The 18194-nt window shown below is 44.8% G+C and overlaps 1 protein-coding gene across 1 annotated transcript in view; it reads right to left on the bottom strand.

Annotated features, from left to right (window-relative positions):
* The window catches only part of LOC143925640 (uncharacterized), a 107650-nt gene that overhangs the window by 8964 nt on the left and 80492 nt on the right, over positions 1 to 18194 (bottom strand). Inside the window, exon 4 of the mRNA XM_077450106.1 lies at positions 14331 to 14600. Within this exon, the coding sequence (XP_077306232.1) occupies positions 14331 to 14600 (270 nt within the window). The remainder of the gene's footprint in view (positions 1 to 14330; positions 14601 to 18194) is intronic.

Genomic DNA, 18194 nt, shown 5'->3' with positions numbered 1-18194 from the left:
CATTTTTTTGAATCATTTTTTTCTCTTGTCTTTCTCTTCTCTCTCTTTTCTCTTTCTCTCATGTTTACAATTCAATATTTTGGCAGAAGAATGTAGAAATCTATTTTTATTTCCAATATTTAGGAACAAAACCCCATTATACTATAACACTAAAGTCACACTCGACTCCATTCACTGAAGTACATCACATGCGGTATTTAGGTGTTCAGACGCATCCCCCGAAATATCACATGTCAGCCTGAAATGGTCAATTCACTATGCCGCTTTACCGTATTTATCACAAAACACTCAAAATGCTCAGTAAATATCCCCAAAAATGGGTCAATTCACAGAAGGAAATAAATAAATAAATAAATGAATGAATGTTGTAATTAAAATGTCTGTTACCCCCACATTTCATATTCCTGATATGTGGTTGCTGTACCATGTACTTGTATGAGAGTCTCCTGTTCTCTTTGTATTGCTTCCTTTGTGTGAAATCCCCGGTGTTCCTACCTTCCTATGCTTTCCTATTAAAAACTGACCACACGAAGCAGCAAAACACGTCATGGTCAGTTCTCTAGATATGCTGGGAACTCAGCCTGCTCTCCTCCAACGATCAGACTTGTCCTGACACCTAAACCCCCCCCGCTGCACAGCCGTTCACTGGGAAGATCAGTGTGCTGCTGCTTCTCCTCCCCCAGTTTTGGATCAGTTCTCTCACCGGTAATGTAAAGAACTCTAAATATGGAAGTCATTGGGGTTGATTTACTTAAAGTGGAACTACACTGTGTCTGAGCACCACAAACCAAAATGTATTTCATTTATAATAATCAAAGCAAATACTGTAGAAAAGCACAGCCTCTCATTTCTGGCTATGGCCATCTTGAATAAGGGCAGATGATTCATGGAGTAATTACATCCTGGAACCCATCTGCCCTTAGCTCAGGCATGCAGACAGGATGGTGTGCTTTTTAAATCAAAAAGGTGTTTATTAAAGTTAAAGGTATACAGCAATTTCCAGCGCACATATACATCCATTTGACACATAGTGGTTAAAATACATACAGGCAATACAGCAGTCCATGACCTCCTCCCTCCATCCCACAATTGCATAAAGTTCCTCAGTAGGTATAACATTTTCAAGCTAGGGCTCATATACCTGCCTTGCATCACACATCCTACAGTAATCTGGACAATATTAGTTTGGTTGGACTTAGCCCAGGGGTGTCCAGCCAGCATGACCACAGGCGCTCAAACCTTCCCGGGCATCCCCTATGCTGGTAAATGTATTTCTCCATAATAAGGGTCCTGCCCATATGAGTTATCCAGGTCGCTGCCACAGGGGGTTCTACAGATTTCCAGCCTAGCAAAATAAGCTTCCTAGCCTGGAACAGCGCCCTGGAGACTGCCACCCTGATAGGCTCCAACGACACCACCCCCTCCAGTATCCCCAAAATACAGCACACTGGGTCCCTGGGTATCTGCGTGTGAAACACCGCATTAACAGTGTCCACTACCTCCTTCCAGTATCTATGGAGCTTCGGGCAGCGCCATAGGAGATGAATAAGGTCCCCCTCGTGTTGCCCGCACCTACCACACAGGGGGTCAGCCAGTCCACCCATCCTACTCAATCTCACCGGTGTATAGTGCGCTCTCAGTATGATATAGAGTTGGGAGACCCTTTGCACCACATTCAGTGAACAGTAGGCGATAGCCTGCAGGGCCTCCTCCCACTGTTCACCCGTAAGGGTGCCAACATCTCGTTCCCAAAGCGACAGTGCCTTGCAAGGATGGCTGCGCAGGTGTTGCGCTAGCAACATCTGATAACATTGCGAGATTATACCCTTCGTGCCATCCGCAGAGTGCAACGTGTGAAACAACGGGGTGGGCGACAACACCCAGTCACCCGAGTCCCCCTGCGCAGCCACCGCATGCCGCAACTGCAAATAAGGAAGATCATAGCCTCCGTAAGGTTAAATTTTTGCCGCAGGGCTGTAAATGATAGAAGCTTTCCATCCTGAAATACATGGGACAATAGCTGTACGTTATGGGCTCTCCATCTAGGGTCAGGCTGCAATTTAGCGATCTCAACATATGTTTGATTTCCCCATATCGGACTATATTCCGTGAATCCTTGCACCCCCTGTAGCTGCCTACTCTTGTTCCATATTTTTTGTATCATAGATAGTGTGGGGGTTAGTCTGTTGGAGCCCTTGAACCTCTGGGCCTCCAGTCCCATTGGGATGGTCTCTGCCCCCGTTTCATGAAGCAGCAGCCTCGCCGAGGAGCCCGCCGGTCCATGCGCCATGGAGCCCACCAGATGCTGCAACTGGGCCGCAATATAGTACAGCCAAGGGTTGGGCACCGCCAACCCTCCGCTGTCCTTAGAGCGCTGCAAGTGCTCCAACTTAATCCTAGGGGGCTTCGTGTGCCATAACAACTTCCGAAAAAGCGTATTAATTACTGTGAAAAGTTTTAAATGAATGACGACCGGTGAGTTATGGAGGAAATAAAGCAATTGGGGCATTAAAATCATTTTTATAAGATTGGCCTTCCCGGCCAGGGACATCCTAAGGGTGTTCCATGTATTTATCCTATCCCGGAATCTCGACAGCAGAGGACATATGTTCACTGAACAATAGTCCCCTACTGTGGACGTTATAAGCACCCCCAGGTATTTAAAACTAGTCACCACTGGTACTGGGCATGAGTCCGGGACCGACACTTCTCCATCATCTAATTTCAACAAGGCCGACTTAGACCAGTTAATGGTCAGACCGGAAAACCTTCCAAAGTTCTCTATTATGGACATCACCTGTGGCAGGGACTGGCTGGGGTCATCCAGGAAAAGCAGCATGTCATCTGCATAGAGCATGATCTTCTCGTGGATATCCCCGTACTGAAATCCTCGTACATCAACACTGTCTCTGATAAGGGCCGCAAGAGGTTCTATCGCAAATGCGAAGAGCAGTGGGGAGAGCGGACATCCTTGCCGCATCCCCCTGGCCAAAGCAAACTCGGTAGACATTTTGTCCGTCATCCTAATATTGGCTTTTGGGGAGGCATACAGTAACTTGACCCAGGCAATAAAACGCTGTCCGAAGCCAAACTTATCTAACACCGCCCACAGGTACCTCCAGCTTATACTATCAAACGCCTTATTGGCATCAAGGGACAGAAGGGCCCTGTTTCCCCCATTATCTGCCTGTAGCTGCATGTTCAGAAACAATCTCCTAAGGTTGGTAGCTGTGGATTTTTGTGGCATAAAGCCAGCCTGGTCCTGGTGAATAAGAGCGGATACTATCCCGTTAACCTGGAGCGCCAGGACCTTGGCCAGGATTTTGACATCACTATGCAGCAATGAGATGGGTCTATAAGACCCTGGGTCCACCGGATCCTTCCCCGGTTTAAGCAATAAAACAATAGTAGCCCTTGACATAGAGTCGGGAAGAGCACCACTTTCCAAGCATGCATTAAACACCTTCAACAAGTTAGGCAGGATATCTTCCCCGTATTGTACATAGACCTCCATGGGAATACCATCTGTCCCAGGCGCTTTGCAGGTGGGGAAAGAGCCAGCAGCCGCCATCAATTCCTCTAAGGTGATCGGGGCATCAAGAATACACACGGCCTCCTCCGAGAGCCGGGGTAAATTAGTTGTGGTCAAATATGACTGCAGATCGTCATCCGAGTAGGCGTCCCTCGACCCGTAAAGATCCCGGTAGAAGTCAGCCAGCTCGGATATAATGATCTCCTGTGAGTTGACCACCTTGCCGTATTTGGCTCGAATGGCTCCTATGGCCGGGGACATCTGTTGCGCTTTTGCAATTCTAGCGAGTAGGCGACCCGTCTGTTCCCCCTCCTCATAAAATGCCAATTTTGTGAAAAAGCGTCTACGCTCCGCAGTGGAGGATCTCAGGCGGTCCAGAGAATCCTGTGCCGCCATCCATGCCTCCCTTTCCGAGTCAGTAGGCCCCGTGACATATTCAATCTCCAGCCTCTTCACCAAGTCTCCTGCCTGCTCCAGTATTGCCGCAGAGTTTTGCTTCACTAGGTGTATCTCATGGACAAACACCCCCCGTAGAAAAGCCTTGAAAGTTTCCCACGTCAGAAGGTCGTTAGGGTGGTGGCGATGTGTCAGAAAGAAACCCCGGATTTGGGATGCAATCCCATCCGGAGAGGGGAACAACTTAAGCCAAAAGGCATTCAGCCTCCACGGGGCTCTGGGCAGACTGCTAGGGGGTTGAGTAGTCAGCCAAAGGACCAAAGGGGAGTGGTCTGACACTCCCCGAGGAAAGTATTCCACCCTCGTGGTGAACCCCACCATGTTGGGAGTGCCCACACATAGATCTATATGGGACAGGGATCCATGGGTCTTAGAAAAACATGAGAACTGTCTACAGTCAGGATTTCTGATCCGCCAGATGTCGGCCCACCCCACCTCCGTCAGTAACCTGCTAAGGGCCGTGCCCCTGTTACCCCCAGGATGCGCCATCGGGGGGTGTCTGTCCAGTCTGGGATCCAGATAACAGTTAAAGTCCCCCAAAATTAACACCGGTACTTCCTGTTTATTGGCCAAATAAGAGATTAGCAGCTGAAGCACCTCCCGCGAAAACGGGGGGGAAGGTATGTATACAAAAGCAAGAATCAAAGTAAATGCATAAATTCTGCAATACAGAAAAACAAATCTGCCCGACACATCAATCATTGAGTCCAGTTCCTGATATGCCAAAGCCCTATGTATCAGAACACTCACCCCCCTAGAAAACGAGGTGTGAGTGGAGTGATAGGCCTTCCCAACCCAAGCATATTGAAGAAATTTCACCGTGTCCCCTTGGAGATGCGTCTCTTGAAGGCCCACTATGGCCGGGTGGAATTTTCGTAGCCCTGCCGAAATCATGGTCCTTTTCAGAGGATCATTCACCCCCCGGACATTCCAAGTCACTATTGGTGTAGCAGCCATAAATCAGTTGTGTGGAATCTACTGTACCCACTGAGGGTTCTGTGTCCACCAGACAACATCGGAGGGAGTTATGCATAGAACTGAGTATTCAGGATAGCAAACAAAATGAAGATGTAGCCCAAAACTGTAAAAAACATGTAACCTGTGCACTGGATAGAAAATGCTGAACGGTAAAAATCCTGGAAAATCCGCTGCCGAGCCGTGTAGACTAAGCAGCAAACAAAAATATGTTGGTCAACTTGTAATCCTATTCCTGCCAACCGAGCAGGAGAAGCGAGCTCCCTGCTAACAAAGGAGTGACCCACAGACGTCCCCAGCATGGCAGCCGGGCACGTGTAGGTTCCATCGCAGCTTAACTGCCACCGAGGTCGCAGGGAGCAAATGCAAACCCCATTCCTGCCAATCATGGCAACTCTTCACCGTCAAAGGCAAACTGTGGTTGGAGATAAAGTCGCTGATAACAATCATCAAGTAGTGTCCCCTTGGTAACTGTGTAAAACCTCTCAGGTAGATACCTGCCGACTCCTCACAAGCCCTCCATATAAAGACAGCACGGGATCAATCCTCCGCTCTGTGCCGGATGACATTCTCATTGTGGTCAAGCCAGCGGGCAGCATCTTGCGCATTTTCAAAGAAATGATTCTGGTCCATGGCGGTGATGCGAAGCTTCGCCGGGAACAGCATAGCATATTTCAGTTGCAGCCTCTGCAGGCGTTTTTTAACATCAGCAAACTTAGCGCGTCTGCGTTGCACCTCAGCGGAAAAGTCCGGATAGAAGGAGATCCTACTGCCTTGAAACTGCACCGAACCCCTCTCCCTGGCCAACCGCAACACAATTTCCCGGTCCCTGTAGTTCAGGAGTCTGACCAGCATCGCTCTCGGGGGGCCCAGGATGGTGTGCTTAGCGGAGAAAACCCCTGCCCCTCTCCTGAAGACTCCTGGGATTGATGACATTATTTGTCTGGACATGGAAACCAGGAAGCAACTGAAGAGATGTAAAAAATGGTTTAAAACAAGTAAATATGACCTAATTCTCTATCTATTTACTAATACTAGCAGTGTGAGGATTCAAAATAGACAATGTTGATTGAGAGAGTGAAGTTCCACTTTAATGTATAACTAGAGGAAAAACGTTTTAGTATTGGATAGATTAGAGAAGGATTAGAACCCCTGTCAGGTTTTATTGCTGTCTGTGCCCCTGTTAGGGAGATTCCCTCTCTCTATTTGTCATGTTTACCATTATCACTGAAAGTGAAAGAAAATCCCAAATGTTGGGTTGTCCTCAGAACAGTAATAGAGGGAATTTTTCATTGAGGTCACTGCTTCTGGTGACCTGAGGGGCCCCCAAGGATTCCTTTAACCACTTGCTGACCAGCCGCCGTCATCATAGTAAAGCAAGTCAAAATGTTCCCGTGAACCGTCGTAGCTGTACGTCGGTCCCTTTAAGCGCAAATGCAGCACAAGAGGCAGAACAGAGACGTGTAAACACACAAATCCCTGTTCTATGAGGAGAGGAGATGCAGATTGTGAGTTCGTAATAGCTGGGAACAACGATCTGTCATTTCCTCTATGCAGTCCCCTCCCCCACCGTTAGAACACACAGTCAGGGAACACATTTAACCCCTTGATCGTCCCCTAGTGTTAGGCCCTTCCCTGCCAGTGACATTTATACAGTAATCAGTGCATTTTTATAGCACTGATCGCTGTATAAATGTCAAAGGTCCCAAAAATGTGTCCAATTTGTCTGCCATAATGTCGCATTCCCGATAAAATTCATAGATCACTGCCATTGCTAGTAAGAAAAAAAATAATAATAAAAATGACATAAAACTATCCACTATTTTGTACACGCTATAACCTTTGCGCAAACCAATCAATATACGTTTATTGCAATTTTTTTTTTTACCAAAAATATGTAGAAGAATAGATGAGGAAAAATGTGTTTCTTTTTAGAAAAAATGTGGGATATTTATTACAGCAAAAAGTACAAAATATTGTTTTGTTTTTCAAAATTGTCGCTCTTCTTTTGTTTATAGAGCAAAAAATAAAAACCGCAGAGGTGATCAAATACCACCAAAAGAAATCTCTATTTGTGGGGAAAAAACAACATCAATTTTGTTTGGGTACAACGTCACACGACCGCACAATTGCCAGTTAAAGCGACGCAGTGCAGAATCCCAGAAAATGGCCTGGTCATTGAGCAGCCAAATCTTCTGGGGCTGAAGTGGTTAATTTGCAGGGATTTCCTCTCACTTCATGTTTGGCTATGGGACAGAAAATGAAGAGAAATCTCCTGAATGGGACACAGATGGAAAAAAAAACTTTCCTTCACTCGATCTAAATGAAGAAAAAATAAGTTGTGCCTATAGTTCTACTTTAAGGCAAACAGACTGCACTTTGCAAGTTGCTCCAGAGATTAGTAAATGAGTAATGTTTCACTTTACAAATGTAGCACTGACATTTTTGCCTACTAATCGTATGTTAATGTGAATACAATGTAAACCTATGGACAATGTTATTCTTTAGTATTTGGCGCCATCTAGTGACCAAAATTGGAAATGGACTTTAGTTATTTTCCTTTTCATAGTGTTGGAAAGATAACAGGAAGTGACTGTGTTTACTTTTCTTATTTGACCTTATCTACCCAGAATGCCAGGTGACCTATCCATGATCACCCTCTACTGAACTGCATGCTGGGTAGGCTATAAAAGGGCCCGCGTGGCCATTTTCTCTCTCTTCTGGACACATGGCCTGCCTGTGAGGACCTGTGAGGAGGTCTCCGGGGAACTGCAGAGCAGCAATCTAAAGCCAGAGGGGGACTTCACACCACAGCGTGCTGGGACAGCAATGTGGTTGGATCGGGAAGGATCCAGAGGCACCCTAACGGAGGTAACTGAGAGCTCCTGGTGACCTTGTGAAGCTGAACAGCGTGATGGCGTGGCCGCAGCAAATGGACTGAGACCAGCGGAGTGGAGCTGACTTATTCTTCAGACCCAGTTTGGTGAGAGGGCTGTTGCCCACAGTTTCTTATGCACTTGCATACACCTAGACTTTAACACAGTGTTGCTGGGACTTGTAGTCCCATGGAGGAGAATCTAATAGACTGAGTTTAAGCAGGCCCAAGCCTATTCATCACAATACTATTCGCACTGTGTTACACCAGAGGCAATTACAAGTGTATCACGCTACAGGAACGGTTCTAATATTCATCTCACGTTAACCTTTGTTGTTCCACGGATTCCTCGGATTACTGTTGGATTACAATTGTTACAACAACTATTGCTAGCAGAAGAAAAGAAGATCAAAAGACTGCATGCTTTATTGCAAGGCCTTGCATCTTATTAAAGTAGGGGGAGCTCCCTAGGGATTGTGTTGGAATTCATTATTGATCCTGCATTTCTATAGCTACCAGGGTGTAATGGAAGTGGGAAGGTGCCCAAAGTAAGGTGTAGTCCCTCTGAGCACTAGTCCCAATTGGAGCCGCATTTGAAAGAAAGTATATTATACGTGCACAACCCTATATACTGTACACCTATACCAGTCCTTAAAAGGACCTTTGTGGACCTAGTAGCTAGTGATTTGCAGACTGTCCCTGCTCAGAACACCAAACTATCCCTCAGTCCCTACACTGATAAAACACAGCTGCAGAATCGGTCAGCAGTGCACCATAATATATTTTGTATATTTGAAAGAAAGTATATTATACGTGTACAACCCTATATACTGTACACCTATACCAGTCCTTAAAAGGACCTTTGTGGACCTAATAGTAATAGCTAGTGATTAAACTGACTGTCCCTGCTCCACACAGCGTCCTGTCCCTACACTGACAAAAGACAGAATGTAAAATGGCTGCCAGATCAGGTCTATTTATAAGGTAAGGGGAATGTCCAATTGTCCATGTGCTGAAATGTCTCAATTGGCTGTCCTGTACCCCATGATGGATGTGTCATCATTGGGTAAAAGTTCTTCACAATGTAAACACATATGTCCGCCACCAGAAGTTCGCCGGTTTGGCGAATCGCGAACGAGCAAAATTCGCAGCAAACCGACCGCCGGGCGAACCGCAAGGCCATCTCTACCTAGGAGTACTATTTTAGAATCAATATATTCTTAAAAATAAAAACTATTCAAAAATGTATCTTATGGACCAAAAGTTAAAGCCTTGAAGTAGAAACCTAGGTGTCAGAGGATCAACAGACTTCAACGTCGGTGCTTCCCTGTGCGCCTGCGGGGTAGACCAGCGCAGAGGCGCACACGGGTGCGCGATACGGCGGGTTTGCACATCACCTGATCACTCTGGCAGGCCTATAAAAGGCAACCATTCGCTCTGTGTCTTTGCTGGTTTGTCTCCTCAGCTCACCTGTGTTCCTCTGCTTCCTGTTCCTGTTTACCACTCCCTATTGTGACCCGGGATTGCCTGAAGACTACTCTGATTCTCTCCTGACCTGACCCCTGGCTTGTTTAACGGACTTCCTGCTCTTAGCCTTGCTGGGTCCCGGACTGATACTTGTGTTTGACCCTCGGCCTGCCTCTAGAATATCCTCTGTCTTCTGCACTTAGCCTTGCTGGCTCCCAGACTGATACCCATGTTTGACCCTCAGCCTGCCTCTGGATTATCCTCTACAGTCAGCCTTGCTGGCTCCTGGACTACTTGTGTTTGACCCTCAGCCTGTTTCTGCACTTTTCTTACCTGTTTTACAGACTGGCTTGCTACTTACCTTCTGGCCCAGTCCATCCTGCACGAGCCTTCTTCCAGACCTTCACACAAGTCAGGTGTTAGAACCCCTGCCGGGCGTTCTCTTCAAGTATATCCCAGGGCCATCTGCACGGGCATCTCTTCCTTCAGAAGACTTCCTGCATACCAGTCACCTGCTGGCAACCCGTGCCCCTTCGTGCCCTGTACCCGCTGTTCCACCCTCAGGGGTACTGTGCACCCAGTTGCAAGGGAAGCCGCTCTCAGCACTTTGGCCCCTGGTGAGTACCTGACACTAGGGTTTTCCTATTTTGACCCCAAAAATCTGTTTGAATTTGTGACATGAATCCAGTCCATGGATTTCCACAAAATTCAGACATTATATTAATGGATAGACCATAAAAAAACGATTAAAAAAAAAAAAAACCACACAAAAAAAATGGTTCCAACACCGGTTGTTTTTCACCTCTATAAAGCTCAGATCACACAACTACTATTAGATTAGGCTTTAATCACTCTCACTGCACTGAGATTAAACCAGGCTAGTTAACCTTGTGCTTAAACTGATTATAAACACTAATGAATGATGCAGTTGCGTCCTGGATCATATACTTCTACAATGGCGGAAGATCCTCTCTACACCTGACATGCAAATCCAAAGAACTCTTCCTTAACTAGTTGCTGACTGCCGGCCATCCAATGACGGCCAGGTGGCGCACCTATTGTGGCGGGTGGCCGTCATATAACGGCCTCCCGTTTAAACAGTGAATGTGCGCGATCGTGCGCGCGCACCCGTTTCTTCGGTGGCAGCGTGTCACGGAGACACTGCTCGCCACCGAAGGGGGTGAACAGCCATTGGTTATGGCTGTTTACCACGTGATCGGCCGTGATGAAGTCACGGATGATCACAGATGGTCACACCCCGTCTGTGCACGGCGCATGCGCGCGATCGTGAGCGCGCTGCGCGTGCACGTCGGTGGCGGCGTGTTCCCCTGGAACACTGCTCGTCACCGATGCTGGTAAACAGCCATTGGCCGGCTGTTTACCCACGTGATCGGCTGTGATTCTTTCACAGTCGATCACTAAAATGTAAACAAACCGCGGTAACGAGATGTTACCGCGTTCTCTTCCTCACACACCGATCGTGTGTGAGGAGGAGATTGCGGTAATATCTCGTTACCGCCTACAGTGTACACCAATCACACTGATTGCCCCCCCCAATAAAGAGGACCTGTCACCACCCCTCATAGTACCTGTCAATCACAGTCCATCAGAGTATTTGAGTACCTGTCACAACCCATCAGAGTACCTGTCAGCCCATCAGAGTACCCGAGTACCTGTCCCAGTCCATCAGAGTACCCGAGTACCTGTCACGGCACATCAGAGTACCCGAGTACCTGTCACGGCACATCAGAGTACCCGAGTACCTGTCACGGCACATCAGAGTACCCGAGTACCTGTCACGGTCCATCAGGATACCCGAGTACCTGTCACGGTCCATCAGGATACCCAAGTACCTGTCACGGTCCATCAGGGTACCCAAGTACCTGTCATGGTCCATCAGGGTACCCAAGTATCTGTCACGGTCCATCAGAGTACCCAAGTACCTGTCACAGCCCATCAAAGTACCTGAGTACCTGTCACAGCCCATCAAAGTACCTGAGTACCTGTCACAGCCCAACAAAGTACCTGAGTACCTGTCACAGCCCATCAAAGTACCTGAGTACCTGTCACAGCCCATCTGAGTACCCGAGTACCTGTCCCAGTCCATCTGAGTACCCGAGTACCTGTCCCAGTCCATCTGAGTACCCGAGTACCTGTCCCAGTCCATCTGAGTACCAGAGTACCTGTCCCAGTCCATCTGAGTACCAGAGTACCTGTCCCAGTCCATCTGAGTACCAGAGTACCTGTCCCAGTCCATCTGAGTACCAGAGTACCTGTCCCAGTCCATCTGAGTACCCGAGTACCTGTCACAGTTCATCTGAGTACCCGAGTACCTATCACAGTTCATCTGAGTACCTGTCACAGTCCATATGAGTACCTGTCACCGCCCTTCAGAGTACCCAAATACAAGTCATCAAGCCATCAGAGTACCTGTCACCAGTCCATCAGAGTACCCGAGTACCTGTCACCAGGCCATCAGAATACCCGAGTACCTGCCACCAGACCATCAGAGTAACTGAGTACCTGTCACCAGTCCATCAGAGTACCTATTTGCAGCCCATGTCTCATAGAATATACGTTGGGGTGTTTGCTTTCCAAAATGGGGTCATTTTGTGGGTAATTTCCCTGTGCTGGTGGTCCAGGACCTTCAAAAGTGTGATGGGTAGGAATGAAATGAGATGTGTCATTTATGCTCCTAGAATGCCTGAACGTACTACTTCAATGTTCGGTCTCTCTATGTGACCACGCTGTGTAAAAGTCCTACACATGTGGTATCGCCATACTCGGGAAGAGTAGCAGAATGTATCTTGGGGTGTCATTTTTCCTATATACATGCTATGTGTTAGAAATATCTTATAAATTGACAATTTTGTGTAAAAAAAATGCGTTTAAATTTTTTTCCACATATTCCAAATACTTCTGGAAAAAAATTAACCGTTCAAAAGACTCATTATGCCTCACGGATTATACGTTGGGGTGTTTGCTTTCCAAAATGGGGTCATTTTGTGGGTAATTTCACTGTCCTGGTACTCCAGGGCCTTCAAAAATGTAATAGGTGGTTGAGAAATGAGATGCGTCATTTTTGCTCGTAGAACGTCTGAAGGTACTACATCAATGTTGGTGCTCTGTATGTGGCCAGGCTGTGTAAAAGTCTCACACATGTGGTATCCCTGTACTCGGGAAGAGGAGCAGAATGTATTTTGGGGTGTAATTTGTTGTATGCATATGCTGTGTGTGAGAAATAACCTGATAATATGACAATTTTGTAAAAAAAAAAAAAATAATAAAAAAAATCTTCATTTTGCAAAGAATTGTGGGAAAAAATGACAACTTAAAAAAACTCCCCATGCTATTTACTTAATACCTTGGAATGTCTACTTTGTAAAAAGGGGTCATTTGGGGGGTATTTGTACTTTCCTGACTTGTTAGTGTCTCAAGAAATGAGATACACCTGATGTACTGAAGGCCTGATCAGATGTGATCAATTTTCAGCGACTGGCACCATAGTTTGTAGACTCTATAACTTTCACAAAGACCAAATAATATACACTAATGTGGGTTATTTTTACCAAAGATAGGTAACAGTATAAATTTTGGCCAAAATTTATGAAGAAAAATTACTAATTAGCAAAAATTTATGACAGAAACAAAGAAAAAGGCATTTTTTTCACAAAATTTACGTATTATTTTATTTATAGCACAAAAAATAAAAAACCCACTAGTGATTAAATACCACTAAAAGAAAGTTCTATTTGTGTGGAAAAAAGGACGCAAGTTTCATATGGGTACAGTGTTAGATGACTGAGTAATTGTCATTCAAACTGTGAGAGCGCTGAAAGCTGAAAATTGGTCTGGTCAGGAAGGGGGTGTAAGTGCACTGTATTGATGTGGTTAAGGACCTTCAGGCTGAGTACCGATGCCATGGGGTAAGAGAAGAGACACAAACCACAATGCCCACCAATCAATGTAGGACAAGGTCACCCTTCACATGGTACACTTTCCTTATCCCACAGGAATCTGTCCATACCATGAAAGGGGATTGTTGTCTGAGTTGGCTCCCAGAGTCAAAGTTTCCTAATCCTCCCCTGCCTATAAGTCAAAGTAAGTAAATCTTGTAGCCAGAGAGAGATGGATCTCAATCACAACAGCAAATGTCTTGTTTGAAGAGAACTAATTTCTACAAGTGACTTAAAGTTGAAATTTACCTATAAGAACGTAATAAAATATAATTTTCTTTAGCAAGGAACATACATTCCACATTAATAATTATGCTACCAAAATTAGTGTGTGCTGTAAATTGCCTCCAGCATTGCTCCTGTTTCTTCTTACTGGAGGCTGCCATTTTGCTGAAGCCCAGAGTCCCTGAGCAGCAGTAAATCGTAAACTCATCAAATGAAATGGTTTCAAAAAAAGTTACATTCCTGGAATATTGGGATTAGTAACTGTCACATTTGCTTGTGTCCTCAACCAAACTGTCAAACCATCTTATGGTCGGTATCATAGCTGATCACATGTGCAGCACCATGGGAGTTATAGATCAAACAGAAGCAGCTTCCTTGGCTTTAAAAAGGATAGGAGGGTTTAATTCCACTTTAAGACTGTCAGCAGATCTGCCTCTAAAAATGCAATGCCTCTTTAGGCAGTGCCTAAAAAATGGACAGCAACTGAGCACGTGCAGGAGGATGAGACCGTGTGTAACTGGATTTTACACAGTACTGTATAGACACTTCATTTTATTGTTTTACATATCTATACCTGTAAAAGGGGCCGGTATGAAGCCATCTAGCAAGACTTCATTTTCTGACTAAAGTTCCTCTTTACCAGGACTTGTGTGATATGTCAGTTGGTACAAATGATTAAACTGTAATAATAATTTCAGCAAACAGTATCACATGACCAAGAGAACCAATCCTAGGCTTCCTTTCATTTTCAATCTGATTGGTTACTGTTGGTAACATGGTAAATTTAGGTGCAGAGCACGCTGCAAGACGCAACATAAAATAGTGAAATAGTGGTGAGACTTACCTCGCTCTTCCAGGTCTCTGATCAGTGAGGGGTTATGTTCATTTAATAATTTGTATAAAATATCCTTGTCAGTATTACTCCACCCTCTGATCAAAGAGTACACACTTCTCATCTTCTCTCGTGTGGTTCGTTTGCCCCGTATTGTGTCACACTTGTCAAATGTCAACAGACCCCTTGCCATAAGACCATCCAGGACTGGCTCTATCTGATGGATCCTTTGTATCAGTTCCACACAATGTTCATCCACAAAGTGCTCCTTTCTTTTCAATTCTGTAAAATAAAGTTATAAACATTTTTTTTGAATCATTTTTTTTCTCTTGATGTTTACAATTCAATATGTTGGCAGAAGAATGTAGAAATCTATTTGTATTTCCAATATTTAGGAACAAAACCCCATTATACTATAACACTAAAGTCACACTGGACTCCATTCACTGAAGTACATCACATGCGGTATTTAGGTGTTCAGACGCATCCCCCGAAATATCACATATGAGCCTAAAATTGTCAATTCACTATGCTGCTTTACCGTATTTATCACAAAACACTCAAAATGCTCAGTAAATATCCCCAAAAATGGGTCAAAGTCAATTCACAGAAGGAAATAAATAAATAAATGAATGTTGTAATTAAAATGTCTGTTACCCCAACATTTCATATTCCTGATATGTGGTTGCTGTACCATGTACTTGTATGAGAGTCTCCTGTTCTCTTTGTATTGCTTCCTTTGTGTGAAATCCCCGGTGTTCCTACCTTCCCCTGCTTTCCTATTAAAAACTGACCACACTAAGCAGCAAAACACACCATGGTCAGTTCTCTAGCTATGCTGGGAACTCAGCCTGCTCTCCTCCAATGATCAGACTTGTCCTGACACCCAACCCCCCCCCCCCCCACCCCGCTGCACAGCCATTCACTGGGAAGATCAGTGTGCTGCTGCTTCTCCTCCTCCAGCTCTTATGCAGCTGAGAACAGAGGACATGTGATTACTTAGAAAAAGAGGGGAAAAGGTATTTATAATGTTTTTTATTTCTGTACACAAATATTTTGCTTTCCATTTCTACTTTCAACTGAATGGGTTGTTTTACAAGATGATAGTTTACAATCACTTGAAGTCGTGGTCCAGACATGCGGTATTTAGGAATGTAAATATAGAATTGCCAATTCGGAGTAGTCTCTGCATTTCATTTTTGGATCAGTTCTCTCACCGGTAATGTATAGAAACCTAAATATGGAAGTCATTGGGGTTGATTTACTTAAAGTGAAACTACACTGTGTCTGAGCACCACAAACCAAAATGTATTTCATTTATAATGATCAAAGCAAATCCTGTAGAAAAGCACCGCCTCTCATTTCTGGCTGTGGCCATCTTGAATAAGGGCAGATGATTCATGGAGCAATTACATCCTGGAATCCATCTGCTCTTAGCTCAGGCATGCAGACAGGATGGTGTGCTTAGCTGAGAAAACCCCTCCCCCTCTCCTGAAGACTCCTGGGATTGATGACATTATTTGTCTGGACATGGAAACCAGGAAGCAACTGAAGAGATGTACAAAACGGTTTAAAACAAGTAAATATGATCTAATTCTCTATCTATTTACTAATACTAGCAGTGTGAGGATTCAAAATAGACAATGTTGATTGAGGGAGTGAAGTTCCACTTTAATGTATAACTAGAGGAAAAACGTTTTAGTACTGGATAGATTAGAGAAGGATTAGAACCCCTGTCAGGTTTTATTGCTGTCTGTGCCCCTGTTAGGGAGATTCCCTCTCTCTATTTGTCATGTTTACCATTATCACTGAAAGTGAAAGAAAATCCCAAATGTTGGGTTGTCCTCAGAACAGTTATAGAGGGAATTTTTCATCGAGGTCACTGATTCTGGTGACCTGAGGGGCCCCCAAGGATTCCTTTAACCACTTGCTGACCAGCCGCCGTCATCATAGTAAAGCAAGTCAAAACGTTCCCGTGAACCGTCGTAGCTGTACGTCGGTCCCTTTAAGCACAAACGCGGCACAAGAGGCAGAACAGAGACGTGTAAACACACAAATCCCTGTTCTATGAGGAGAGGAGATGCAGATTGTCAGTTCCTAATAGCTGGGAACAACGATCTGTCATTTCCTCTAGGCAGTCCCTTCCCCCACAGTTAGAACACACAGTCAAGGAACACATTTAACACCTTGATCGCCCCCTAGTGTTAGACCCTTCCCTGCCAGTGACATTTATACAGTAATCAGTGCATTTTTATAGCACTGATCGCTCTAGAAATGTCAATGGTCCCAAAAATGTGTCCAATTTGTCCGCCATAATGTCACATTACCGATAAAATTCACAGATCACTGCCATTCCTAGTAAAAAAAAAAAAAAATAATAAAAATGACATAAAACTATCCCCTATTTTGTATAGGCAGGCTATAACCTTTGAGCAAACCAATCAATATACGTTTATTGCAATTTATTTATTTTTTTTACCAAAAATATGTAGAAGAATACATGAGGAAAAATGTGTTTCTTTTTAGAAAAAATGTGGGATATTTATTACAGCAAAAAGTACAAAATATTGTTTTCTTTTGTTTTTCAAAATTGTCGCTCTTCTTTTGTTTATAGCGCAAAAAATAAAAACCGCAGCGGTGATCAAATTCCACCAAAAGAAATCTCTATTTGTGGGGAAAAAACAACATCAATTTTGTTTGGGTACAACGTCACACGACCGCACAATTGCCAGTTAAAGCGACGCAGTGCCGAATCCTAGAAAATGGCCTGGTCATTGAGCAGCCAAATCTTCAGGGGCTGAAGTGGTTAATTTGCAGGGATTTCCTCTCACTTTATGTTTGGCTATGGGACAGAAAGTGAAGAGAAATCTCCTCAATGGGACACAGATGGAAAAAAAACCTTCCTTCACTCGATCTAAATGAAGAAAAAATAAGTTGTGCCTATAGTTCTACTTTAAGGCAAACAGACTGCACTTTACAAGTTGCTCCAGAGATTAGTAAATGAGTAATGTTTCACTTTAAAAATGTAGCACTGACATTTTTGCCTACTAATCGTATGTTAATGTGAATACAATGTAAACCTATGGACAACGTTATTCTTTAGTATTTGGCGCCTTCTAGTGACCAAAACTGGAAATGGACTTTAGTTATTTTCCTTTTCATAGTGTTGGAAAGATAACAGGAAGTGACTGTGTTTACTTTTCTTATTTGACCTTATCTACCCAGAATGCCAGGTGACCTATCCATGATCACAGTCTACTGAACTGCATGCTGGGTAGGCTATAAAAGGGCCCGCGTGGCCATTTTCTCTCTCTTCTGGACACATGGCCTGCCTGTGAGGACCTGTGAGGAGATCCCCAGAAAACTGTAGACTGCAGAGCAGCAATATAAAGCCAGAAGGACTTCACACCACAGCGTGCTGGGACCACAATGTGGTCGGATCGGGAAGGATCCAGAGGCACCCTGATGGAGGTAACAGAGCTCCTGGTGACCTTGTGAAGCTGAACAGCGTGACGGCGTGGCCGCAGCAAATGGACTGAGACCAGCGGAGTGGAGCTGACTTATTCTTCAGACCCAGTTTGGTGAGAGGGCTGTTGCCCACAGTTTCTTATGCACTTGCATACACCTAGACTTTAACACAGTGTTGCTGGCACTTGTAGTCCCATGGAGGAGAATCTAATAGACAGACTGAGTTTAAGCAGGCCCAAGCCTTTTCATCACAATACTATTCGCACTGTGTTACACCAGGTCAATTACAAGTGTATCACGCTACAGGAACGGTTCTAATATTCATCTCACTTTAACCTTTGTTGTTCCACGGATTCCTCGGATTACTGTTGGATTACAATTGTTACAACAACTATTGCTACCAGAAGA

This window comes from Lithobates pipiens, unplaced genomic scaffold (assembly GCF_037356315.1).
Source record: "Lithobates pipiens isolate NorthernLeopardFrog02 unplaced genomic scaffold, aLitPip1_a1.2 Scaffold_22, whole genome shotgun sequence".
NCBI lineage: Eukaryota > Metazoa > Chordata > Amphibia > Anura > Ranidae > Lithobates > Lithobates pipiens.
This window is presented reverse-complemented; position numbering and strand designations above follow the sequence as displayed.